General features: G+C 42.0%; 1 protein-coding gene across 2 annotated transcripts; it reads left to right on the top strand.

The window, feature by feature from the left end:
• Positions 1–13,333: 13,333 nt before the first annotated feature.
• LOC139421900 (sulfate transporter-like) lies at positions 13,334–26,404 on the top strand. Of its 2 annotated transcripts, none has more exons than XM_071173033.1 (3): positions 13,334–13,423; positions 22,589–23,230; positions 23,721–26,404. In XM_071173033.1, the coding sequence occupies exons 2-3, from the start codon at positions 22,646–22,648 to the stop codon at positions 25,281–25,283; spliced, it is 2,148 nt and encodes a 715-aa protein (XP_071029134.1). In that variant the 5' UTR covers positions 13,334–13,423; positions 22,589–22,645; the 3' UTR covers positions 25,284–26,404. The 2 variants fall into 2 exon arrangements, with proteins under 2 accessions (XP_071029134.1, XP_071029135.1); XM_071173034.1 differs by lacking the exon at positions 13,334–13,423 and adding an exon at positions 20,823–20,988 and having other exon boundaries at positions 23,721–26,312.
• Positions 26,405–27,028: the final 624 nt, after the last annotated feature.

The raw sequence follows: 27,028 nt of genomic DNA, 5'->3' as shown, positions 1-27,028 counted from the left end.
CAGTTGCACAGGGCGGGGTCGAGACCCAGGGTCTCGAGCTTGATGACGAGCTTGAAGGGTACTATGGTGTTGAATGCCGAGCTGTAGTCGATGAACAGCATTCTCACATAGGTATTCCTCTTGTCCAGATGGGCTAGGGCAGTGTGCAGTGTGGTTGAGATTGCATCGTCTGTGGACCTATTTGGGCGGTAAGCAAATTGGAGTGGGTCTAGGGTGTCAGGTAGGGTGGAGGTGATATGGTCCTTGACTAGTCTCTCAAAGCACTTCATGATGACGGATGTGAGTGCTACGAGGCGGTAGTCGTTTAGCTCAGTTACCTTAGCTTTCTTGGGAACAGGAACAATGGTGGCCCTCTTGAAGCATGTGGGAACAGCAGACTGGTATAGGGATTGATTGAATGTGTCCGTAAACACACCGGCCAGATGGTCTGCGCATGCTCTGAGGGCGCGGCTGGGGATACCGTCTGGGCCTGCAGCCTTGCGAGGGTTAACACGTTTAAATGTCTTACTCACCTCGGCTGCAGTGAAGGAGAGACTGCATGTTTTCGTTGCAGGCCGTGTCAGTGGCACTGTATTGTCCTCAAAGCGGGCAAAAAAGTTATTTAGTCTGCCTGGGAGCAAGACATCCTGGTCCGTGACTGGGCTGGATTCCTTCCTGTAGTCCGTGATTGACTGTAGACCCTGCCACATGCCTCTTGTGTCTGAGCCGTTGAATTGAGATTCTACTTTGTCTCTGTACTGGCGCTTAGCTTGTTTGATAGCCTTGCGGAGGGAATAGCTGCACTGTTTGTATTCGGTCATGTTACCAGACACCTTGCCCTGATTAAAAGCAGTGGTTCGCGCTTTCAGTTTCACACGAATGCTGCCATCAATCCACGGTTTCTGGTTAGGGAATGTTTTAATCGTTGCTATGGGAACGACATCTTCAACGCACGTTCTAATGAACTCGCACACCGAATCAGCGTATTCGTCAATGTTGTTATCTGACGCAATACGAAACATCTCCCAGTCCACGTGATGGAAGCAGTCTTGGAGTGTGGAGTCAGCTTGGTCGGACCAGCGTTGGACAGACCTCAGCGTGGGAGCCTCTTGTTTTAGTTTCTGTCTGTAGACAGGGATCAACAAAATGGAGTCGTGGTCAGCTTTTCCGAAAGGGGGGCGGGGCAGGGCCTTATATGCGTCGCGGAAGTTAGAGTAACAATGATCCAAGGTCTTTCCACCCCTGGTTGCGCAATCGATATGCTGATAAAATTTGGGGAGTCTTGTTTTCAGATTAGCCTTGTTAAAATCCCCAGCTACAATGAATGCAGCCTCCGGATAAATCGTTTCCAGTTTGCAGAGAGTTAAATAAAGTTCGTTCAGAGCCATCGATGTGTCTGCTTGGGGGGGATATATACGGCTGTGATTATAATCGAAGAGAATTCTCTTGGTAGATAATGCGGTCTACATTTGATTGTGAGGAATTCTAAATCAGGTGAACAGAAGGATTTGAGTTCCTGTATGTTTCATTCATCACACCATGTCACGTTGGCCATGAGGCATACGCCCCCGCCCCTCTTCTTACCAGAAAGATGTTTGTTTCTGTCAGCGCGATGCGTGGAGAAACCCGTTGGCTGCACCGCTTCGGATAGAGTCTCTCCAGTGAGCCATGTTTCAGTGAAGCAAAGGACGTTACAGTCTCTGATGTCCCTCTGGAATGCTACCCTTGCTCGGATTTCATCAACCTTGTTGTCAAGAGACTGGACATTGGCAAGAAGAATGCTAGGGAGTGGTGCACGGTGTGCCCGTCTCCGGAGTCTGACCAGAAGACCGCCTCGTTTCCCTCTCTTTCGGAGTCGTTTTTTTGGGTCGCTGCATAGGATCCACTCCGTTGTCCTGTTTGTAAGGCAGAACACAGGGTCCGCGTCGCGAAAAACATATTCTTGGTCGTACTGATGGTGAGTTGACGCTGATCTTATATTCAGTAGTTCTTCTCGACTGTATGTAATGAAACCTAAGATGACCTGGGGTACTAATGTAAGAAATAACACGTAAAAAAAACAAAAAACTGCATAGTTTCCTAGGAACGCGAAGCGAGGCGGCCATCTCTGTCGGCGCCGGAAGTTACCGAATGACATCACCAAGAGGTAAGATATATAATGAAAACAATAGTGGTCCTAAAACGGAACCTTGAGGAACACCGAAATTTACAGTTGATTTGTCAGAGGACAAAACATCGACAGAAAATATCTAAACCAGGCCAGAACTTGTCCGTGTAGACCAATTTGGGTTTCCAATCTCTCCAAAAGAATGTGGTGATCAATGGTATCAAAAGCAGCACTAAGGTCTAGGAGCATGAGGACAGATGCAGAGCCTCGGTCTGACGCCATTAAAAGGTAATTTACCACCTTCACAAGTGCAGTCTCAGTGCTATGATGGGGTCTAAAACCGGACTGAAGCGTTTCATATACATTGTTTGTCTTCAGGAAGGCAGTGAGATATTGCGCAACAGCTTTTTCAAAAAAAATTGAGAGGAATGGGAGATTCGATATAGGCCGCTAGTTTTTTATATTTTCTGGGCCATGGTTTGGCTTTTTCACGAGAGGCTTTATTACTGCCACTTTTAGTGAGTTTGGTACACATCCGGTGGATAGAGAGCCGTTTATTATGTTCAGCATAGGATGGCCAAGCACAGGAAGCATCTCTTTCAGCAGTTTAGTTGGAATAGGGTCCAGTACGCAGCTTGAAGGTTTAGAGGCCATGATTATTTTCAACATTGTGTCAAGAGATATAGTACTAAAACACTTGAGTGTCTCCCTTCATCCTAGGTCCTGGCAGAGTTGTGCAGACTCAGGACAACTGAGCTTTGGAGGAATCAGCAGATTTAAAGAGGAGTCCGTAATTTGCTTTCTAATGATCATGATCTTTCCTTCAAAGAAGTTCATGAATGTATCACTGCTGAAGTGAAAGCCATCCTCTCTTGGGGAATGATGCTTTTTAGTTAGCTTTGCGACAGTATCAAAAATACATTTTGGATTGTTCTTATTTTCCTCAATTAAGTTGGAAAAATAGGATGATCGGGCAGCAGTGAGGGCTCTTCGATACTGCGCGTTACTGTCTTTCCAAGCTAGTTGGAAGACTTCCAGTTTGGTGTGGCACCATTTCAGTTACAATTTTCTGGAAGCTTGCTTCAGAGCTCAGGTATTTTCTGTTTACCAGGGAGCTAGTTTCTTATAACAAATGTTATTTGTTGTTCGGGGTGTTATTTGTTGTTCGGGGTGCGACTGCATCTAGGGTATTGCGCAAGTTTAAATTGAGTTCCTCAGTTAGGTGGTTAACTGATTTTGGGGTAGGCAGAGGGTGTCTGGAAGGGCATCTAGGAATCTTTGGGTTGTCCGAGAATGTATAGCACAACTTTTGATGATCTTTGGTTAAATCAAAAGTCTCAGAGTACAAAAATCAGTTAACCACCTAACTGAGGAACTAAATTTTATCTTGCGCAATACCCTAGATGCAGTCGCACCCCTAAAAACAAAAAACATTTGCCATAAGAAAAACTAGATTAGATTAAAACTAGATTGACATGCATATTATTAATATTAGCTCTCTGTGTACATCCATCTGAAACTAACTGCAGCTCTTTGATGAGTGTTGCAATCATTTCAGTCAAGTCAGTGGCATGTTGTTAGTAAAAATTGAAAAAAGCAGGTGGAGGTAGGTCACTGTGATGATTTTAACTGAAACATCCTCCCTCGTAAGCAAGCTATGCAAACCAGCCAATAAGCTGCCATGTTGAGTAGGTGAAGGCAAGACAAAAATAAAACCAAAAACCCATTGGCTTAACAATAAAGTGACAAGGGGAATCACCAATATAACCATGTTACATATGGGGTGGAAGGTGTATGATCGCAAACACCATTGAACGTATGGCCATTTTCCAGGCAATGTAGGAGGCCTGTGGTGGCATTCCAGTCCTTTCAGGGGTGGAGGTGTCATGCTAAATCAAATCAAATTTTATTGTTCACATACACATGGTTATCAGATGTTAATGCGAGTGTAGCGAAATGCTTGTGCTTCTAGTTCCAACAGTGCAGTAATGTCTAACAAGCAATCTAACAATTGCACAACAACTACCTAATACACACAAATGTAAAGGGATGGAATAAGAATATGTACATAAAAATACATAGATGAGCAATGGCCGAGCAGCATAGGCAAGATGCAATAGATGGTATAAAATACAGTATACACATATGAGATGAGTTACATAAGATACAGTTGACGTCGGAAGTTTACATACACTTAGGATGGAGTTATTAAAACTCATTTTTCAACCACTCCACAAATGTTTTGTTAAAAAACTATAGTTTTGGCAAGTCGGTTAGGACATCTACGTTGTGCATGACACAAGTAATTGTTTACAGACAGATTATTTCACTTATAATTCACTGTATCACAATTCCAGTCGGTCAGAAGATTACATACACTAAATTGACTGAGCCTTTAAACAGCTTGGAAAATTCCAGAAAATGATGTTATGGCTTTAGAAGCTTCCGATAGGCTAATTGACATAATTTGAGTCAATTGGAGGTGTACCTGTGGATGTATTTCAAGGCCTACCTTCAAACGCAGTGCCTCTTTGCTTGACATCATGGGAAAATCAAAAGAAAAATTGGAGACCTCCACAAGTCTGGTTCATCCTTGGGAGCAATTTCCAAACGCCTGAAGGTACCACGTTCATCTGTACAAACAATAGTATGCAAGTATAAACACCATGGGATCACGCAGCCATCATACCGCTCAGGAAGGAGACGCGTTCTGTCTCCTAGAGATGAACGTACTTTGGTGCGAAAAGTGAAAATCAATCCCAGAACAACAGCAAATGACCTTGTGAAGATGGTGGAGGACACAGCTACAAAAGTATCTATATCCACAGTAAAACAAGAACTATATCGACATAACCTGAAAGGCCGCTCAGCAAGGAAGAAGCCACTACCTCAAAAACGCCATAAAAACGCCAGACTACGGTGTGCAACTGCACATGGGGACAAAGATCGTACTTTTTGGAGAAATGTCCTCTGGTGTGATGAAAGAAAAATGGGACTGCTTGGCCATAATGACCATTGTTATGTTTGGAGGAAAAGGAGGAGGCTTGCCAGCCGATGAACACCATCCCAACCGTGAAGCATGGGGGTGGCATCATCATGTTGTGGTGGTGCTTTGCTGCAGGAGGGACTGGTGCACTATAAATAGATGGCGTCATGAGGAAGGAAAATTATATGGATATATTGAAGCAACATCTCAAGACATCAGTCAGGAAGTTAAAGCTTGGTCGCAAATGGGTCCTCCAAATGGACAATGACCACAAGTATACTTCCAAAGTTGTGGCAAAATGGCCTAAGGACAACAAAGTCAAGATATTGGAGTGGCCATCACAAAGCCCTGACCTCAGACCTATAGAAAATGTGTGAGCAGAACTGAAAAAGCATGTGTGCTCAAGGAAGCCTACAGACCTGACTCAGTTACACCAGCTCTGTCAGGAGGAATGGGCCAAAATTCAACCAACTTATTGTGGCAAGCTTGTGGAAGGCTACCTGAAATGTTTGCCCCAATGTAAAGAATTTAAAGGCAATGCTACCAAATACTAATTGTGTGTATATAAACTTCTGACCCACTGGGAATGTGATGAAAGAAATAAACACTGAAATAAATCGTTCTCTCTACTATGATTCTGATATTTCACATTCTTAAAATAATGTGGTGATCCTATCTGACCTAAGACAGGGACTTTTTACTTTTTACATGTCAGGAATTGTGAGTTTAAATGTATTTGGCTAAGGTGCATGTAAACTTCCGAGATCAACTTTATGTAAACATTATTAAAGTGGCATTTTGTAAAAGTGACTAGTGATCCATTTATTAAAGTGGCTAATGATTTTAGTCTATGTTGGCATTAAAATTTATTTTAAGGATCGGACCCTTTTTTCTCAATTCTTGCCTAAAATGGCATACCCAAATCTAACTGCCTATAGCTCAGGCCCTGAAGCAAGGATATGTATTTTATTGATACCATTTGAAAAGAAACACTTTGAAGTTTGTGGAAATGTGAAAGGAGTGTAGGAGAATATAACACATTAGATCTGGTAAAAGAAAGGCTATACTGTACTATTCCAGCCAAGGTGCAATTTGGATTTTGGCCACGAGGTGGCAGCTGTGTATATGCAAAGTTTTAGACTGATCCAAAGAACCATTGCATTTCTATTCAAAACTTTGAATTGAGACTGCCCAAATGTGCCTAATCTGTTTACTAATAACTTTTCATGTTCAAAACAGTGTACTCTCCTCAAACAATAGCATGGTATTCTTTCACTATAATAGCTACTGTAAATTGGACAGTGCAGTTAGATTAACAAGAATTTAAGCTTTCTGCCAATATCAGATATGCCTATGTCCCGGGAAATGTTCTTGTTACTTACAACCTCATGCTAATCTCATTAACCTAGATTAGCTCAACCATCCCGCAGGGGACCCACCGATCCTGAAGAAGATTTATAAATGTATTTAACAGTCTGATGACCTTGAGATAGAAGCAGTTTTTCAGTCTCTCGGTCCCAGCTTTGATGCACTTGTACTGACCTCGTCTTCTGGATGGTAGCGGGGTGAACAGGCAGTGGCTCAGGTGGTTGTTGTGCTTGATGATCTTTTTGGCCTTCCTGTGACATCGGGTGCTGTAGGTGTGTCCTGGAGGGCAGGTAGTTTGCCCCCCGGTGATGCATTATGCAGACCGCATCACCCTCTGGAGAGCCTTGCGGTTGAGGGTAGTGCAATTGCCGTACCAGGCGGTGACACAGCTCGACAGGATGCTCTCAATTGTGTGTCTGTTGTGAGGGTTTTAGGTGACAAGCCACATTTCTTCAGCCTCCTGAGGTTGAAGAGGCGCTATTGCGCCTTCTTGACCACACTGTCTGTGTGGGTGGACCATTTCAGTTTGTCCATGATGTGTACGCCGAAGGAACTTAAGTTGCAGAAACATTTCAAGGGTGATCATTGGAAACAGGATGCGCCTGAGCTCAATTTTGAGTCTCATAGCAAAGGGTCAGAATACTTACGTAAATAATGTTTTTCTGTTTTTTATCTTTAATACATTTGCAAAAATGTCTAATAACCTGTTTTTGCTTTGTCATTATGGGGTATTCTGTGTTTCTGATTTATTTTTAAAATCAATTTTAGAATAAGGCTGTAGCGTAACAAAATGTGGAAAAGGTCAAGGGGTCTGAATACTTTCCGTAGGCACTTTATGTCCTAAATACAAAGTGTTATGTTTGGGACAAATCCAACGCAACACGTCACTGAGTACCACTCTTCATATCCAAGCATGGTGGTGGCTGCGTCATGTTATGGGTATGTTTGTCATCGGCAAGGACTACGTTTTTTATGATCAAAAGAAACAGAATAGCGTCAAGCACTGGCAAACTCCAAGAGGAAATCCTGGTTCAGTCTGCTTTCCAACAGACACTGGGAGACAAATTCACCTTTCAGCAGGACAATAACCAAAAACACAAGGCCAAATATACACTGGAGTTGCTTCCCAATATGAAATTGAATGTTCCTGAGGGGCCAAGGTACAGTTTTGACTTAATCAGCTGTCTAGCAATGATCAGCAACCAACTTGACAGAGCTTGAATAATTTTAAAAATAATAATGTGTGAATATTGTACAATCCAGGACAAGTGTGCAAAGCTATTAGAGACGTACCCAGAAAGACTTTCAGCTGTAATTGCTGCCAACTGTGATTTTAAAATGTATTGTCTCAGCGGTAACTACTTATGTAGATGACAAATTTCTGTATTTATTTTCAGTAAATTTGCTAACTTTTCGAAAAATATATTTTCACAGTCATTATGGGGTATTGTGTGTAGATGGGTGGAAAAACATATTTTATCAATTTTGAATTCAGGCTGTAACACAAAATGTGGAATAAGTCAAGGGATATTAATACTTTCTGAAGGCACTGTATATAGATAAAGTAAACATTCACAAACACCTGTTGCATCAACCTGGGTAGATGTAACACAGTAAATGTAAATCTGGCACACTCAAATTATTATGATATGTTACATTTCATATGGTATGTATTTATTTGTGATTGTCCATCATACATCTTGTATGATATGTTACGAATTACAATTAATATGATATGAATTTCAGTTAGCGCAATATGTCATTAACGGCAATTTCTTACAATATGTTATGAATTTGAAAAATGTATGATATGTAACAAACTGCAATTTGTAGCTCGGTGGCTAGGTGGTTAAACTTAATGTTTAGCAAGGCTAGGGCTTAAAGTTAGAGGTTAAGGTTATGGTTATGGTTAAGGTTAGGAATTCTGTTAAAGGGTTAGCTTTAGGGTTAAGTGTTAGGTTAAAGATTTAAGTTTAGGGTTATTGTTAGGATTAGGAGTTAGGTTAAAGGGTTAAGGTAAGGATTAGCTAACATGCTAAGTAGTTTCAAAGAGCTGGCCTTTTTAATAACAGTGTAGCTAGTTTGTTTTGAGTCTATTGTGTTGTTGTTTTGTTTTCCACTGGTCCAGATGGTCCCACTCACCAGTCCCTCAGACGCCAGATTGCTAATTAAAGCTTCTCCTCACAGAACCTCTTTGTAAGAGCCATAGTTAATAATATAAGTGGATTTACCTGCTCAGTTGTTCTCCTGTAGTCTGTGAACTGTGAATACTGGCAGACAGAGACTCCACTGGTCCAGGTCCAGTTAGGTCCACACTAGGTAATGCTAGGTCCAGACTAGGTCCACACTAGGTACAGCTAGGTCCACACTAGGTCCAGCTCTGTCCACACTAGGTACAGCTAGGTTCAGACTAGGTCCAGACTAGGTCTAACTAGGTTCACACTAGGTCCAGCTAGGACCAGACTAGGTTCAGACTAGGTCCAGACTAGGTCCCGTCTAGGTCAAGCTAGGTCCAGACTAGGTCCATCTAGGTCCAGACTAGGTCCAGACTAGGTCCATCTAGGTCCAGACTAGGTCCAGACTAGGTCCAGCTAGGTCCACACTAGGTCCAGCTAGGTCCAGACAAGGTCCAGACTAGGTCCAGACTAGGTCCAGCTAGGTCCACACTAGGTCCAGCTAGGTCCACACTAGGTCCAGCTAGGTCCAGACAAGGTCCAGACTAGGTCCAGCTAGGTCCAGACTAGGTCCAGTCTAGGTCCAGCTAGGTCCAGACTAGGTCCAGACTAGGTCCAGCCTAGGTCCAGCTAGGTCCAGACTAGGTCCACACTAGGTCCAGCTAGGTCCACACTAGGTCCAGCTAGGTCCAGACTAGGTCCAGTCTAGGTCCAGCTAGGTCCAGACTAGGTCCAGCTAGGTCCACACTAGGTCCAGCTAGGTCCACACTAGGTCCAGCTAGGTCCAGAGTAGGTCCAGTCTAGGTCCAGCTAGGTCCAGACTAGGTCCAGCTAGGTCCACACTAGGTCCAGCTAGGTCCACACTAGGTCCAGCTAGGTCCAGACTAGGTCCAGCTAGGTCCAGATTAGGTCCACACTAGGTCCAGCTAGGTCCAGACTAGGTCCAGTCTAGGACAGTTCTGTAAGTCAGTTCTCTCTCACACCAGCTCAACGGCCTAAACTCCTGAATCATGAGACCACAGATATCCTATTAAATTATCAAGTTAGTTCTAATATGTAATTATTTGTGTGAGCCTTCAAAGCCTTTACCCGGAAAGTCCCCATGTGAATATGGCCCACACAAAATGTGACTTTGTGTATTAACAGAATAGCGGAGTTGCAATAGGCTTATCAAGCTAGTTATTCAGGAACTGTTTTCTCCTGTTGGGTGGTCCTGTGCATGGGGTGATGTAAGTTTCCTTTAACAATCAGTCTTCCAGATAGACAGACACAGAACCTTGGTATAAAACTCTTTAGTAATAAAATGCAATTGCAGACAGAGATTCCCATACAGAGTACCTCAGTAGTCTATAGTAAAGATCTGTGTGGCGAAACAGGAGACAAAGCTCCTTATACTAGTGGTGTGAACAACCTACCGTCAATCATACCTTAACATTGGATACAAAGTATCTAAGATGAGTAAAACATGTCTAGACTGTGGTTTCTCACTATGCTATCTCGGCCTTGAGCCTGGGTGACAATCAACAGGTTCAGACCATTCTCAGCCAGGGAACAAAAGCAGTACATCTCCATTTACCCAGTACTTTTCAGTCATTGCGCATTGCAAGCATACAAAGGTTATCACATATATACAGTAATCATGGCATTGGCAAGTTCTTAACTTCCCTGCCTGGGCTGATTTTTTAATTGTACCTTTATTTAACTAGGCAAGACAGTTAAGAACAAATTATTATTTACAATGGCAGCCTACACCAGCCAAACCTGGACGACACTGGGCCAATTGTGCACCGCCCGATGGGACTCCCAATCACAGCTGGTTCTGATACAGCCTGGATTTGAACCAGGGTGTCTGTAGTGACACCTCATGCAGTGCCTTAGACCGCTGTGCCACTGATGAGACAGTGGATAATGCAGTCAGATGGAACAGAGTAAATATGCATTTTAACATCATAGATTTAGCCGGATGTAACTTGTGGAATAGACACCAGCTAGAATGTGCTTTTAACCTATCAGCATTCAGGATTAGACCCACCCGTTGTATAAAAAGCTATATTTAAACCATGATCACCCACTGAGAAATACTGTAGTTATTTCATGAGAATGAATAGATAAAGTAAACATTCACAAACACCTGTTGCATCAACCTGGACTCAGGGGTAGATGTAACACAGTAAATGTAAATCTGGCACACTCAAATTATTATGATATGTTACATTTCATATGGTATGTATTTATTTGTGAGTGTCCATCATCCATTTAGTATTAAATGTTACGAATTACAATTCGTATGATGTGTTACGAATTTGCAAAACATATTATATGCAGCAAATTTGTAGCTATGTGTCTAATTTTAGCTAGGCTAGGAGTTAGGGTTAAGCATTAAGGTTAGGGCTAGGGTTAAGGTCAGGGTTAAGGTTAAGGCTAGGGTTAGGAGTTAGGTCAAAGGGTTAGGGTAAGAGGGTTAGCTATCATGCTAAGTAGTTGCAAAATTGCTAATTAGCTAAAATTGTAATGTTGTCTGTGATGACATTTTATCACGCAAACTTTGGGTTGCTTAGACATTCAAGTTAACAAGCTACCATCCACCCTGACCAACTGCCTATTAATCTGAAATGTATAACATATTTGTATGTTATTGTAATTTGTAACATATCATACAAGATGTATGATGAACATTCACAAATGAAAACATACCATGAAATGTATGTGTCATATTAATTTGAGTGTCCTGGATTTACATTTACTATGTCATGTCTAGTCTATGAGAACAGGCTGGTTTCATTGCCATTATTATACATTATTATATCATTATACTTTTCTTAATGCTTAGGTTGTTACGAGTGTACTGATATAAGTCCCAGAAACTTTAAGAAAAAACACTTCATACAGGAGTAGTGCCTGTTGTTCACACACGCTAGAATGACCCACCTGATCTTGCCTCCTCCCATCGCCTTCCATTTTTGAATAATTGTTCAAGCGGCCACTTGAGTATCTGGTCAATATAATGGATAATCTGTGGGGACACAGTTGACCAGAGCAAGCTGTTCCCTTCCTCGCTTGAGCATGCCAGATATTCTGGAGGAACCGTGAGCTCATGAGGAGAGCATTCTGACACGCTAGAGGGAACGCCCACTTACACAGATCATTTTTTCTATGGTAAACAGCCCGAGTAAACTATCTTATTTATCCACCATCATTAGTACTACCACACTCATGAGGAAGAGTGATGATTATGCAATGATTATGGATTTATTTGTATCTTTATGGTACCTCAAATCTATATGGTATGCATTATTTTTCCCTCAACAACTGTTCGCCCCCGTCCTAAAAAGAAAAAAACAGAAAGTAATTGGTGACCGATTAAGAAACAAAAAACTTATGGACTTTATAGTGAACTTAGTGTGACTCAGCATTATAGCCAGACCTAAGGTTTTAGATGTAAAAACACATTATTCTATGGTTACAATATAACCCAAAGGACTTTACAACAACAATACCTAGACAACAATGACTGGGGAACTTTGATCTGGAAACAAAGCTTACTTTTTCATGACACAAATTGCCTTTTAGAAAATGTAATTTTAAGCAAGCCAAAGTATGTTTTGCAACTACATATTGCTCTTATTATTTTGAAACCATCCGTCTTGTCAGGATCAAAGGGGGAATGTTCAACATTGCTGCTCAAGCTAAGCTCTGATTCTACTCATTCTAAGCCATAGGCAGAATTCTATCGCATTCATGACTACCTTCGTTGCTGGAAATAAAAGTAGACTACAGGCTTTGTTACCGGCAATATATTTCAGATATATAGAAAAGGCAGCGAAAAGTTGACGGCATGGTAAAGTTTGTGGCTAAACATCTTGGTATGTAAGGGGTATTAGTTAGAGTGGATCTCAAGGTCAAAAGTGTATCTGCTGTAAACCTAGATGTTCAGATGGATGAGATGGTCACCAATAGGTCACTTTTCCAAGCTCGCTGACTAATCCTATTCAAACATTTACATGTTGATACAAAAAACTGTTTACTCTCTTCAAAGGAAGTTAATGTGTAAAGGACCTTTAATTACTCTCACACCTAGGGTTGCAAAAATTCTGGGTACGTTCAAAAACTTTTGCCAAAATACCGGCTGTAGGATTGCCGGAATCAGGAGGGAATAAGCAGGAAATCCGTTAACCTTCAACCAGGATTTCTGGAAAACCAGGGAATTTATTAAAAGCCCAGAATTTTGCAATCTTACTTACACAAGATGTTCCATGTATGTAAGACTGAACTGGCATAACAAAAGTCCTCTCTGTCCAGCCAGTACTGCAAAAAGAACCCAACAATAGAATAGAATAGAACACCTGCTGAGGTAGGCTACCCGGGGAGATAATAAAGCACTTGACAGTGTCACATTTTACAAAGTAACAGTGCTAGTGATGTGACAATGTCCTAGAGAAAGCATTATATATTTGGCAAGCTATATAACACGTACAACACAGTTCATGATCATTCTGTGTCTTCGAGAGAGACTGTTCATTCCCTCCACCCCCTCACACAGACTCTCAGTCCCATCAGTGAATGGATGCCTCAGTCTCCACGGTAACAACCCAGCCCACACAACCCATCCCCTGTCCCCTCCTCTCTCGCTCTGTGATTGGAGGATTCGATGAGTGGTGCCTGGATGAGAATGAGGCTGCTATTCCCATCATGCTTTGCTCCATCCGGTTGTACGGAATCAGGCCTGTGGGTGTGCGCACAGTGAAGATCTCAGAAGAGGAGGCATGGCTACTGTGTCCTCTCACAAGCCTTCACGTTCCTTATGTCAGGGTGAGTCTCCTTTCCTTGTTCACAATGTTGGCTCTGTCTCTGTGCAGCCACAGATGGACCCCTGCAGAGGGGCTTTGCAGCTAAAACAGATACATGTCTAGACTGAGAATGAATAGTACATCAGAGAACACCCCGACTCTGGTGTATTTGCAGAGACAGAGCTTTAATCCTCTCAGATCTGTTACGTATAGTGCACCTTCTACAGTACATACTTACACGTTTACAAAACAAGGTCTTATTTATTTATGTGTTTTATAATAACGTCCTCATTTCAATATTAACTTGAAAGGTAAATGTTTCAGCAGCATGGTGTATTCCTTTCTGCATGTTTTTCACATATACAGGTTTTTCAAGAGGTATATTCTGTCTGGAATGCATTGTATATAAACTGATGATGAACTGTATTGTGTTGCACATTGTCACACTTAAACAACAATGAGCGACCCCTCCCTTTACAGATTACAGTAATTTAGTACCATTACTCTACTGAAGCCCGTTACTCTGTTGGAGAGGGGTCTGTTGAATGCCACTTCTTCAGCCCACCAACATTAGTGCCATTCACTATGAAACACAGCCACACAAAGCAATTGTTACTACTACGGGTCCAAGGCACTGAAGGAAAAAACAGACAATCCAATGACTTTCAATTCCATTTATATTTGGGAAAATGTACATAAATTCATGAGGTAGAAAGAACCAATATCACCAAGCACCCCTATTTGGAATAACCCCACCTTCCCTCCAGCATTTAATGATAACACCCTTAAGTCCTGGTTCCAAAGTGGCATCATTCATTTTGAACATGTGTCCTATGATGGATCTCTATTGTCATTCATTCAATTACAAGAAAGATTTGGATTGTCCAAGGCCGATTTCTTTACGTTCTTACAACTCAGAAATCTTATTTGTATTTATATTTGTACTTATTAGGGATTCCCATTCTTCCTGGGGTTCAAACATATTAAAACACTTACACTACATATAAAACAAAAGATGAAACAGTACATCATATAAACATCCTTACACTACTACATACCGGTCAAAAGTTTGAACACACCTACTCACTCAAAGGTTTTTCTTTATTTTTACTATTTTCAACCTTGTAGAATAATAGTGAAGACATCAAAACTATGAAATAAAACATATGGAAACATGGAGTAACCAAAAAAGTGTTCAACAAATCAAAAAATGTTTTATATTTGAGATTCTTCAAATAGCCACACTTTACCTTGATGACACAATCTTGGCATTCTCTCAACCATCTTCATGAGGTCGTCACCTGGAATGCATTTCAATTAACAGGTGTGCCTTGTTAAAAGTTCATTTGTGGAATTTCTTTCCTTCTTATTGCAGTAAAGCCAATCAGTTGTGTTGTGACAAGGTAGGGTGGTATACAGAAGACAGCCTTATTAGGTAAAAGACCAAGTCCACATTATGGCAAGAACAGTTCAAATAAGCAAAGAGAAACAACAGTCCATCATTACTTTAAGACATAAATGTCAGTCAATACGTAACATTTCAAGAACTTTGAAAGTTTATTCAAGTGCAGTCGCAAAAACCGTCAGCGCTATGATGAAACTGGCTCTCGTGAGGACCGCCACAGGAATGGAAGACCCAGAGTTACCTCTGCTGCAGAGGATAAGTTCATTAGAGTTACCAGCCTCAGAATTCCCAGCCCAAATAAATGCTTCACAGAGTTCAAGTAACAGACGCATCTCAACATCAACTGTTCAGAGGAGACCGTGTGAATCAGGCCATCATAGTTGAATTGCTGCAAAGAAGCCACAACTAAAGGACACCAATAAGAAGAAGAGACTTGCTTTGGCCAAGAAAAACAAATTTACCAAGGAGAGTGTTGGAGTGCTGCATCAGATGACCTGGCCTCCACAATCCCCCGACCTCAACCAAACTGAGATGGTTTGGGATGAGGCTTTGGAAGGAAACCAAAAATGTGAAAATGTCCATCCCAAATTACAACATTTTCCATCAAGACAGAACTGCTGAAGGGGGTGGAATTACAATCTACTGTAGAGATAGCCTGCAGAGTTCTGTCATACTATCCAGGTCTATGCCCAAACAGTTCGAGCTTCTACTTTTAAAGATCCATCTCTCTAGAAATAAGTCCCTTACTGTTGTCGCTTGTTATAGACCCCCCTCAGTTCCCAGCTGTACCCTGGACACCATATGTGAATTGATTGCCCCCCATCCATCGTCAGATGATCGTACTGCTAGGTGACCTAAATTGGGATATGCTTAACACCCCGGCCGTCCTACAATCTAAGCTAGATGCCCTCAATCTCACCCAAATGATCAAGGAACCTTACCTGGTACAACCCCAAATCCGTAAACATGGGCACCCTCATAGATATCATCCTGACTAACTTGCCCTCTAAATACACCTCTGCTGTTTTCAACCAGGATCTCAGTAATCACCGCCTCATTGCCTGCGTCCGTTATGGGTCCGCGGTCAAACGACCACCCCTCATTACTGTCAAACGCTCCCTAAAACACTTCTACGAGCAGCCCCTTTTAATCGACCTGGCCCGGGTATCGTGAAAGGATATTGACCTCATCCTGTCAGTAGAGGATGCCTGGTTCTTCTTTAAAAGTGCTTTCCTCACCATCTTAAATAAACATGCCCCTTTCAATTAAAAAAAAATTAAGAACAGATATAGCCCTTGGTTCACTCCAGACTTGACTGCGCTTGACCAGCACAAAAACACCCTGACACCGTAAAGTCCATGGAGAATAAGAGTACCTCCTCCCAGCTTCCCACTGCACTGAGACTAGGAAACACTTTCACCACTGATAAATCCACGATAATCGAGAATTTCAATAAGCATTTCTCTACGGCTGGCCATGCTTTCCACCTGGCTACCCCAACCCCGACCAGCTCTGCACCCCCCGCAGCAACCCCCCCCCCCCCCCCCCCAGCTGATGTCCTGAAAGAGCTGAAAAATCTGGATCCCTTCATATCAGCTGGGCTAGACAATCTGGACCCTCTCTTCCTAAAATTATCTGCCGCCATTGTTGCAACCCCTATTACTAGTCTGTTCAACCTCTCTTTCTGAGATTCCTAAAGATTGGAAAGTGGCCGTGGTCATCCAAAGAGGGAGACACTCTAGACCCAAACTGTTACAGACCTATGTCCATCCTACCCTGCCTTTCTAAAGTCTTTGAAAGCCAAGAAGATCAATCAGTTCGAATCAAACAAAGATCAGTTCGAATCCCACCATACCTTCTTCGCTATGCAATCTGGTTTCCGAGCTGGTCACAGGTGCACCTCAGCCACGCTCAGGGTCCGAAACAATATCATATCCGCCATCAATAAAAGACAGTACTGTGCAGCCGCCTTCTTCGACCTGGCCAAGGCTTTCGACTCTGTCAATCACAGTATTCTTATCGGCAGACTCAACAGTCTTGGTTTCTCTAATGACTGCCTCACCTGGTTAACTAACTACTTCCCAGATAGAGTTAGAGAGATAGAGTTCAGATTACTTGTTGGTTATTACTGCATTGTCGGAACTAGAAGCACAAGCATTTCGCTACACTCGCATTAACATCTGCTAACCATGTGTATGTGACAAATAAAATTTGATTTGATTTGATTTGATTTGAGAGTGTTAAATCAGAGGGCCTGTTGTCCGGACCCCTGGCAGTCTCTATGGGGGTGCCACAGGGTTCAATTCTCGGGCTGACTCTTTTCTCTGTATATATCAATGATGTCGCTCTTGCTGCCGGGTGATTGTTTTATCCACCTCTATGCAGATGACCCCATTCTGTATACATCTGGCCCTTCTTTGGACACTGTTTTAACAAACTTCCAAACGAGCTTCAACGCCATACAACACTCCTTCCGTGGCCTCCAACTGCTCTTAAATGCTAGTAAAACGAAATGCATGCTCTTCAATTGCTCTTAAATACAAGTAAAACTAAATGCATGCTCTTCAACCGATCGCTACCTGTACCTACCCGCCTGTCCAACATTACTACTCTGGACGGCTCCGACTTAGAATACGTGGACAACTACAAATACTTAGGTGTCTGGTTAGACTGTAAACTCTCCTTCCAGACCCATATCAAACATCTCCAATCCAAAGTTAAATCTAGAATTGGCTTCCTATTTCGCAACAAAGCATCCTTCACTCATGCTGCCAAACATACCCTTGTAAAACTGACCATCCTACCAATCCTCGACTTTGGCGATGTCATTTACAAAATAGCCTCCAATACCCTACTCAACAAATTGGATGCAGTCTATCACAGTGCAATCCGTTTTGTCACCAAAGCCCCATATACTACCCACCATTGCGACCTGTACGCTCTCGTTGGATGGCCCTCGCTTCATACTCGTCGCCAAACCCACTGGCTCCATGTCATCTACAAGACCCTGCTAGGTATCTCAGCTCGCTGGTCACCATTGCATCTCCCACCTGTAGCACACGCTCCAGCAGGTATATCTCTCTAGTCACCCCCAAAACCAATTCTTTCTTTGGCCGCCTCTCCTTCCAGTTCTCTGCTGCCAATGACTGGAACGAACTACAAAAATCTCTGAAACTGGAAACACTTATCTCCCTCACTAGCTTTAAGCACCAACTGTCAGAGCAGCTCACAGATTACTGCACCTGTACATAGCCCACCTATAATTTAGCCCAAACAACTACCTCTTTCCCTACTGTATTTAATTTATTTATTTATTTTGCTCCTTTGCACCCCCATTATTTTTATTTCTACTTTGCACATTCTCCCATTGCAAATCTACCATTCCAGTGTTTTACTTGCTATATTGTATCTACTTTGCCACCATGGCCTTTTTGCCTTTACCTCCCTTATCTCACCTCATTTGCTCACATCGTATATAGACTTGTTTATACTGTATTATTGACTGTATGTTTGTTTTACTCCATGTGTAACTCTGTGTCATTGTATGTGTCGAACTGCTTTGCTTTATCTTGGCCAGGTCGCAATTGTAAATGAGAACTTGTTCTCAACTTGCCTACCTGGTTAAATAAAGGTGAAATAAAATAAAATAAATAAAACACACAGTATACAGATTTTTCTATTGTGTTATTGACTATATGTTTGTTTATCCCATATATAAATCTGTGTTGTTTTTGTCGCACTGCTTTGCTTTATCTTGGCCAGGTCGCAGTTGTAAATGAGAACTTTTTCTCAACTGGCCTACCTGGTTAAATAAAGGGGAAATACATTTTTTTTATGTTGGACCGCAGAGTGAAGGAAAAGAAGCCAACAAGTGCCCAGCATATCTGGGAACTCCTTCAAGACTGTTGGAAAAGCATTCCAGGTGAAGCTGGTTGAGAGAATGTCAAGAGTGTGCAAAGCTGTCATCAAGGCAAAGGGTGGCTATTTGAAGAATCTCAAATCTCAAATATATTTTGATTTGTTTAACACTTTTTTGGTTACTATATGATTCCATATGTGTTATTTCATAGTTTTGATGTCTTCACTATTATTCTACAATGTAGAAAATAGTTTTTTTTTTAAAACTTGAATGAGTAGGTGTTCTAAAATGTTTGACCGGTAGTATATCTATAATACAAAATGTTTGATACCCCCATACAACAATATCACAATGTGTGCATATGCATGTCATGTACCTTTGTGTGTGTTACTTCACAGTCTCCATTGTTCCATAAGGTGTATTTTTACCAGTTTTTTAAATCTGATTCTACGTGGAATAGAGTTCCATGTAGTCATGGCTCTATGTAGTACTGTGCACCTCCCATAGTCCGTTCTGGACTTGGGGGCTGTGAAGAGACCTCTGGTGGCATGTCTTGTGGGGTATGCTTAAATAAACAAGTATTAAATTGCTTCAACGGAATCTGGATGAACCTAAGGCATCTTACATAGAAAAAATACTGAAAGAGGCTGCTACGCCAAAGAAGTTGATTGCCGAGTTTTTCAAGGGTTGTTTGAAACTCTACCTGGTGGTTCAGAACCTAAAAGGAAAAAACGGGAAACAGATCTAAAGGAAGAAATTGGGGGGAACCATTGGTCACAGATATCGAATTGCTGGAGAGAAAAAAATGTAGCCATCAATTGGAAAGCCTCATATCCGCCCTCAATAACAAACTAGAGGACTGAACTATCTAGCTACATCCCATTAGACATTACAAAATCAAACATAAACCAGACACATTTGAATGTTTTCTATAGTTCCTGTTTCATTGAGTTTTTTTGTGTTGTGTTATACAATATGTGTTGTATGTAATAATAAAAAATTTAAACAAACAACACAGACAAAAATAGCTTTTTGCAAAAAAAATATTCCGCAATAAAGGATTTTGCTAGGACTTTCTGGGAGTAGTCTGAGTTGGGAGGGGAAAACTGAAAACTAGCTGTTATTGGCAAAGAGGTTCGGAACTCTCTTTGTTTTTGGTCTATTAACCCATTTACCCCCTGGTGATGTCACCAGGCAAGCCGAAACTCCCGCCCATGCAAACCTGCTGATTAGAAGGTCCTATGTAGATTTAATTTTCAACCAGCAACTGTCAGGAAATAACACTGATCAAATTTGTTCACACTTTTACAGCATTAGTTTCCTCAGCTGTTGTACAATATGATACAAAACATAGGAACAACTGAATTTTGACTGCACTGGTTAAGTCTTTGACATAGCTATAAACCAGAAACACAACACATATTTTAGTAGTCCATCAATGATGACTAATATGCAAAGCAGAAGTAAAAAATAATGTACGTGAACACAGACCTTAATAAGTAAGCTCACCTTTCTGATTCAGTGTGGTAGGGTTAAATGCGGAAGACACATTTCAGTTGAAGGCATTCAGCAACTGACTAGGTATCCCCCTTTCCCTAGGCTTCTGGAAACAGGACATTCTGTCTAATTAAAAAAGTCTGGTTCTGAAAAGCATGTGCATTTGTTTTTTCATTTCCATATTTGTCACATATATTATGTAAATTAATGCAATACATTGATAAACTGAGAGCAGGGATCGGTAACCTGGTGTCCAGTCAATAGTGAATGAAGCCCCAATCTGTGGTAAGGCATCCATACCAGGCTACGGTATCAACTGGAACTATGTGAACAGTTTGGCTTTTGCAATTTGTGACCCTTCTTCAATTTCAGTTGGACAACCAGATCCCAGGTTAAGTCTGAATAGTAACACTGTGGAAGATAAGCCACACCAGCCAGTAAACGATTGACTTATTTACCCTATTGCCCTGATCTTGACTCGATGAGACAGTGCCCCCTCCCCATGATAATGATCAGTGTCAGGCCAAGGGTTGCCCTTATCTTCATTCTCATCCAACATAAATTTGCCACAGAAACCGGTTTGTCAGTCTCCTCGGGGGAAGCGAGCGAGGTGCATGTATGACACTGCCAGAGAGACAGTGGAGACGGGAGAGACAAAAGTAGAGAGAGAGAAAGCGAGCGAGCGTGTGACACGTTGGCTTTAAGTGTGAGGGACAGTACAGATAGCGGTGATTATTTTCAGGTATACCTGAAGATACATGTACCCGACTATAAAACTAAGACACCCAGTTTGCATTCCTCTTTGGGTTGGCAGAACACAGTGTGGGTGAGTTATTGTTTTACCTCAGCCTGAACGTTGCTAAAATAACAAGTAGCCTAACTTTGTAACCTACAGTATGCATGCCATATCATGCATTTAGATGTTTTAATACAGGTATAACATATAATTTAGAGGAGAGAGTGTTAAAAATTGTGTTCAAATCTGGAGTGTCTACCAATTTGATTTTTTACCTAAAATGTATCTTACTATTTGAGTCCCCTTAGTGCAGTTATTGCTGTACATGGGTGGTGGGTGTTGACTTCGGCACACAAAGTAAAAGCAGGATTCAAAGCCCATTAGACAGTTGTAATGAGGTTAGGATGAGACACAATGATGACTTGATCTTCTGTGTATTGCTACTGTAAGGGATTATCATCCTAGTTATCATATACTGCATCGTTTAGTGCTTCTGAAGACTTGATGAGACATGAACGGCTCTATGGTGAATGTCTGTATTACCCATTCATCTCAATCTAGGGATGTTCAGACTGTCCACAGCGGGAAATGGAGTCATTTTTTGTTTTTTTTCACTGATATCATTAGAGGCATACTTTGATACTTTCCGGTTAGGTCCCATTTAAGATATATTTGGGTTTTATTTGATAATAATTAGTATTATAATAACATGTTTTATTTTGAACCCTTTTCAAGACCCCCAGTCACTTTACATACACAAGCTAATCAGCAGGATAAAAAGTAATACAATCACACATTCAAATAAGCAAATGCAAAAATACATACAGTGCCGTGAAAAGGTATTTTTCCCCTTTCAGATTTTCTCTATTTTTGCATATTTTTACACTGAACGTTGTCATAAAAAAAACAACTAATATTAGATAAAGGGAACCTGAATGAACAACAAACACAACATTTTGATACGTATTTAATTTATTTAATTTGGGGATGCTTTGCTGCCTCAGGACCTGGACGACTTGCCACCATTGAAGGAACCATGAATTCTGCTCTGTATCAGAGAATTCTAAAGGACAATGTCAGGCCATCCGTCAGTGAGCTGAAACTAAAGCGCAGCTGGGTCATGCTGCAAGACAATGATTCAAAACACACAAGCTAGACCACATCAGAATGTCTGAAAAGCAACACATTTAAAGTTTTGGAACGGCCTAGTCAAAGTCCAGAAAATCAGAAAGTGGAAAAATATTTATTCATGGCACTGTATATGGACTGTCAATACATTGTCTGTGTTTGTCTTTGGATTGAGGGGCAATCTGAGATGGGTTTACATATATGGTCCTTGAGTAAGTTTTTCCATTGCCACTGTGCTGAACATCGCTGTGCAATATTGAACTGGATGTGGGAGCATAGTCTAACTTATCTCTCATATATAATGACACGTTTATTGCTTTCAATGTATTCATGTTATCCATACAGTGAAGCTATTTTCACTAAATCACTTACAATTTCATCGGTCTACACTACCCATCAAAGTTTAACTAGCAGACTATGTGAGTGATGTAACACCCCTTGAATTCCAATGCTAGCTTGGAAGTTGCTGTGTTTAATCATTGTTTCCTTTCAGGGAGGAAACACCATCTAATGACCAAAGAGTATCATGATGAGTGAAGGTTCTCTGTCTGATTCATTCCAGGAGCACGGCTAAGCGCCACACCAAGACCACCACCACAGCCTACCCCTTCCAGAGGCCATGGAGGAAGCCAAGGTCACAGAAGTTCCCCACCTGGAGCGGAGGGTCAGGAAGCGGAAAGAGCACATGGCCCTCCTGAAGACCAAGCTGAGCCGTAGCCTGTCCTGCTCCATGCCCAGGGTCAAGACAACCCTGACTGGATTATTCCCTGTGGTGCTCTGGCTGCCCAAGTACAAGCTGAAAGAGTATATCTGGGGTGATCTAATGTCGGGCCTCGTTATAGGCATCATCCTGGTCCCTCAGGCCATCGCCTACTGTCTGCTGGCCGGAGTAGACCCCATCTATGGCCTCTACACTTCCTTCTTCGCCAACATCATCTACTTCTTTATGGGGACCTCCAGGCATGTGTCTGTGGGCATATTCAGCCTGATGAGCCTTATGGTGGGCCAAGTGGTGGACAGAGAGGTGTATATGGCAGGGTTCGATTTGGATGACACCAAAGCAGATGGAATCTTGAATGTGACAGTTGACTCAGACAGCTCAGCCGTCAACCTGACCATGGGGGCCTTCGGCATGGAATGTGGGAAAGAATGTTATGCCATCAGTATCGCAGCAGCCATGACATTTTTGGTTGGGATTTACCAGGTACATTTTCAACTCAACCACTCTGATTCATCACTCTCAAAACTGCTTTGAAGATTTTGTGAAACAGATGTAACAATTACTCCTGAAATGATTTTACTTGATTAAACACTGATGTCATAAACATCGTAGAACCCCTACAGATGTAGGATCTTAATATGAACCTTGTTTCTACAGCAGAAAATAAATCCTGCAGCAACAGGAAATGATGTAGATTATAATTCATGGGAATTTATTGTAGAGGTTGATACATTTTTCATTAGGGCAAATCAAGTCTGACATTTTTAAGTGGAAATTACTAACTTTAGAAGCCTTTTTAAGCCTTGAATACGGTACAAGTTTGCATTTCCTGCTGTACAGGAAAGTTATCGCCAATAAACGAGTGATCAAATGAAGATCCTACATCTGTACATCAAAGATGACTGTGCTGAATATATTGACCTTCAGAATAGATTAAATTAACTATCTGATAAAAATGGTTGTCTCCTTCCAGGTATTGATGGCTGTGTTCAGACTGGGCTTTGTCTCCGTCTATCTCTCTGCCCCCATGCTGGACGGCTTCGCCACTGGCGCCTCGTTCACCATCCTCACCGTCCAAGCCAAGTACCTCCTGGGGCTCAAGATCCCTCGCCACCAGGGCTATGGAACAGTGGTGGTCACCTGGATCAACATCTTAAGCAACATCCAGAATACCAACTACTGTGACCTGATCACCAGTGCCATCTGCATCTCCGTCCTGGTGGCGGGGAAGGAGGTCCAAGAGCGCTTCAAGGACCGTCTTAAGATCCCCCTGCCCACAGAGCTGGTGGTGGTGGCGATCGCTACACTGGCGTCCCACTTTGGAGACTTTCATAGACGGTACGACTCCAATGTCTCTGGGGCTATCCCCACAGGCTTCATCCCCCCTAAGGTGCCCAGTTTTGCGTTGATGCCCAGGGTGGCATTCGACGCCATCCCACTGGCTGTGATCAGCTTTGCCTTCACGGTTTCCCTCTCTGAGATGTTTGCCAAGAAGAACGGCTACACCGTTCGCCCCAACCAGGAGATGATGGCCATTGCTTTCTGTAACATCATCCCTTCTTTCTTCCACTGTTTTACCACCAGCGCTGCCCTGGCTAAGACTATGGTGAAAGACTCCACGGGCTGCCAGACTCAGGTCTCCAGCATTGTGAGTGCCTTCGTCGTTCTCCTGGTCCTACTCTTCTTTGCCCCCCTCTTTTACTCCCTCCAGAAGTGCGTCCTGGCCTGTATCATCATCGTCAGCCTGAGGGGTGCGCTCCGTAAATTCAGAGACGTGCCCAGTAAGTGGCGCATCAGTAAGATGGACGCTGTTGTCTGGATGGTGACGATGAGTGCCTCAGCTCTGATCAGTGTGGAGATGGGGCTGGTGGTTGGGGTAGTTTTCTCTATGCTCTGTATCATCGTCCAGACCCAGAAGCCCAAGGTTTCTCTGCTGGGACAGATCCATGACACTGCCCACTACGAGGATATGGAGGAGTATGAAAACCTCATGTCTCTCCCTAAAGTAAAGATCTTCCGTTTCCAGGCCCCGCTGTATTATGCAAACAATGACTTCTTCCTGAAGTCCCTGTACAAAGCTGTGGGCTTGGCACCTTTCCTGGAGATTACCAGGAGGAGGAAAGCAGAGAAAAAAGGGGAAACACTGGCAGCGAAGGAGGCTGGGAGAGCCGACAAGACTAATGGAGAGGTAAAGGTAGGGCTGGGTTCCAGAGAACTTGACTTACATACGATCATCCTAGACTGCTCTGCCATGCCCTTCATAGACTCAACAGGGATGCAAACCTTCAAAGGCATCCTTAAAGACTATAAGGAGGTGGGTGTCACGGTGCTGCTAGCGAGCTGCAACACCACGGTCATAGATTCTCTCAGTCAAGGCTCTTTCTTTGGGAAGGCTGACAAAGACATGGAAAACTTGTCATTTTACACTGTACATGCTGCAGTTCGATTTGCCAATGACAGGGCAGCTTCTACATCAGAGCTCTCCTACTCAGTTCCTCGAGAGCTACCGTCCTGTAGGTTTTCGATCCAACCCTAATCTAGCACAGTTGTTAGTTGATAAACTGAGTCAAGTTAGTTAAAACTGGGGTTGGAGTAAAAACCTACAGGAGGCCAGCTCTCTAGGAACAGAGTTGGAGAACCCCGATCTACATCCATTGGTGACGCACAGAAAGGTTGGTGGCACTTTCATTGGGGAGGACAGGCTCGTGGTAATGTCTGGAGCGGAATCAGTGGAATGCGACCAAATACATCAAACACATGATTTCCATGTATTTGATGCCATTCCATTTGTTGCGTTCCGGGCATTATTATGAGCCGTCCTCCCCTCCGCAACCTCCACTAGACTAGAGCCATATATATCCAAATACATGGAAATGGAAATAAATGGCTCTGGTGTAGACTGAGACAGAATAACAAGGTTTTTTTAATGTGAGGGAGAATGAGTAGTTGAAGAGTTAAATAGTGTATGTATGCAAGATTATGAAAGATAAAGTGAGCAAACAGCATCACTGGTAATTTTGCTCCTCACTTAGAGGCATGAATACATAATGTTTTACATTTTAATAGATGAATTTGCTGATTAAGAATCCTCAAATGGAATAATGCCAAAAGGGAAGTGTTTGGAGGGAGATTTTACTTGACTCCTCAATCAATACATAACATACAGCTACAGTTAACAGTATAGGAACCTATTGAACTTTTCAACAACAAAATATTCCCTTAATGTTATACTTGAATTATAAGACAAGCAAGCTTTTGTACAGTGATGACCATGTGTCAGTGATACTGTTAATGTGCTGGATGTTTTATCTGGGATTTATGATTGACCCTCCAATTAATAATCAAGGGAGTATCAATATATTTTATGTTACATTTTGAGTTTGACCAGGACAGATTCAGCCTAACATAGTACATTTCGACTTCACAATTTATTTTCTAAAACACAACCTATGGTTACTAATCCAATATGTTACCTCAAGATGTACAATATTAGTTGACTTTTCAGATTAACTTTTGAAGTTTGGAATCTCATCAAATAATTAAATTCCCATTTAATATTTCTTAAAATCTGTACATTTGAGTTACCAAAAGAAACAATAATTTTGTATATTTATACAGTATCTGGAAATCCATGGTTTAATAAACTATTACAATACATTGTGTAATTTAAATGACTAATGATTTTGAAACTGTGAAGTTATAATGAATGCCATTTTCAGCACGCAGTGTGTTAATTATTAACTGGCAAACATGGAGCATTGGACAACACTTCGTCTGTGCTCAGCCATATACAGCCTAGGCCTACTACTTTGTTTGATCATTTCATAATTTGTTCCATCGGTATGACATTTTAAAATGTTTATTTAGCATTTATTTAACTAGTCAAGTCAGTTAGGAACACATTCTTATTTACAATGACGGCCTACCCCGGCCAAACTCTAACCCGGACGACGCTGGGCAAATTGTGCCCCGCCCTATGGGACTCCCAATCACGGCCGGTTGTGATACAGCCTGGAATCGAACCAGGGTCTGTAGTGCTGCCTCTAGCACTGAGATGCAGTACCTTAGACCGATGACCGATTGGGTGCCCCCAAGTGGCATGTATTACGGTGACTTTTCCTATTACAGTTTCAAACATATGTCCAGACTATTACAGACATTCATTACAATTTGATCTAACTGTTTATTGAAAATGTATTGAATGCACTGTTTAACGTGTCCATCTAATCAGCAATAGCTGGCTACAGTATTTTGACTGACAACGTTCAGTACTGAAGTGAA

This window comes from Oncorhynchus clarkii, chromosome 12 (assembly GCF_045791955.1).
Source record: "Oncorhynchus clarkii lewisi isolate Uvic-CL-2024 chromosome 12, UVic_Ocla_1.0, whole genome shotgun sequence".
In the NCBI taxonomy this organism is placed as follows: Eukaryota; Metazoa; Chordata; class Actinopteri; order Salmoniformes; family Salmonidae; genus Oncorhynchus; species Oncorhynchus clarkii.
Note: the sequence above shows the minus strand (reverse complement) of the source record. Positions and strands in the feature narration are given on the sequence as shown.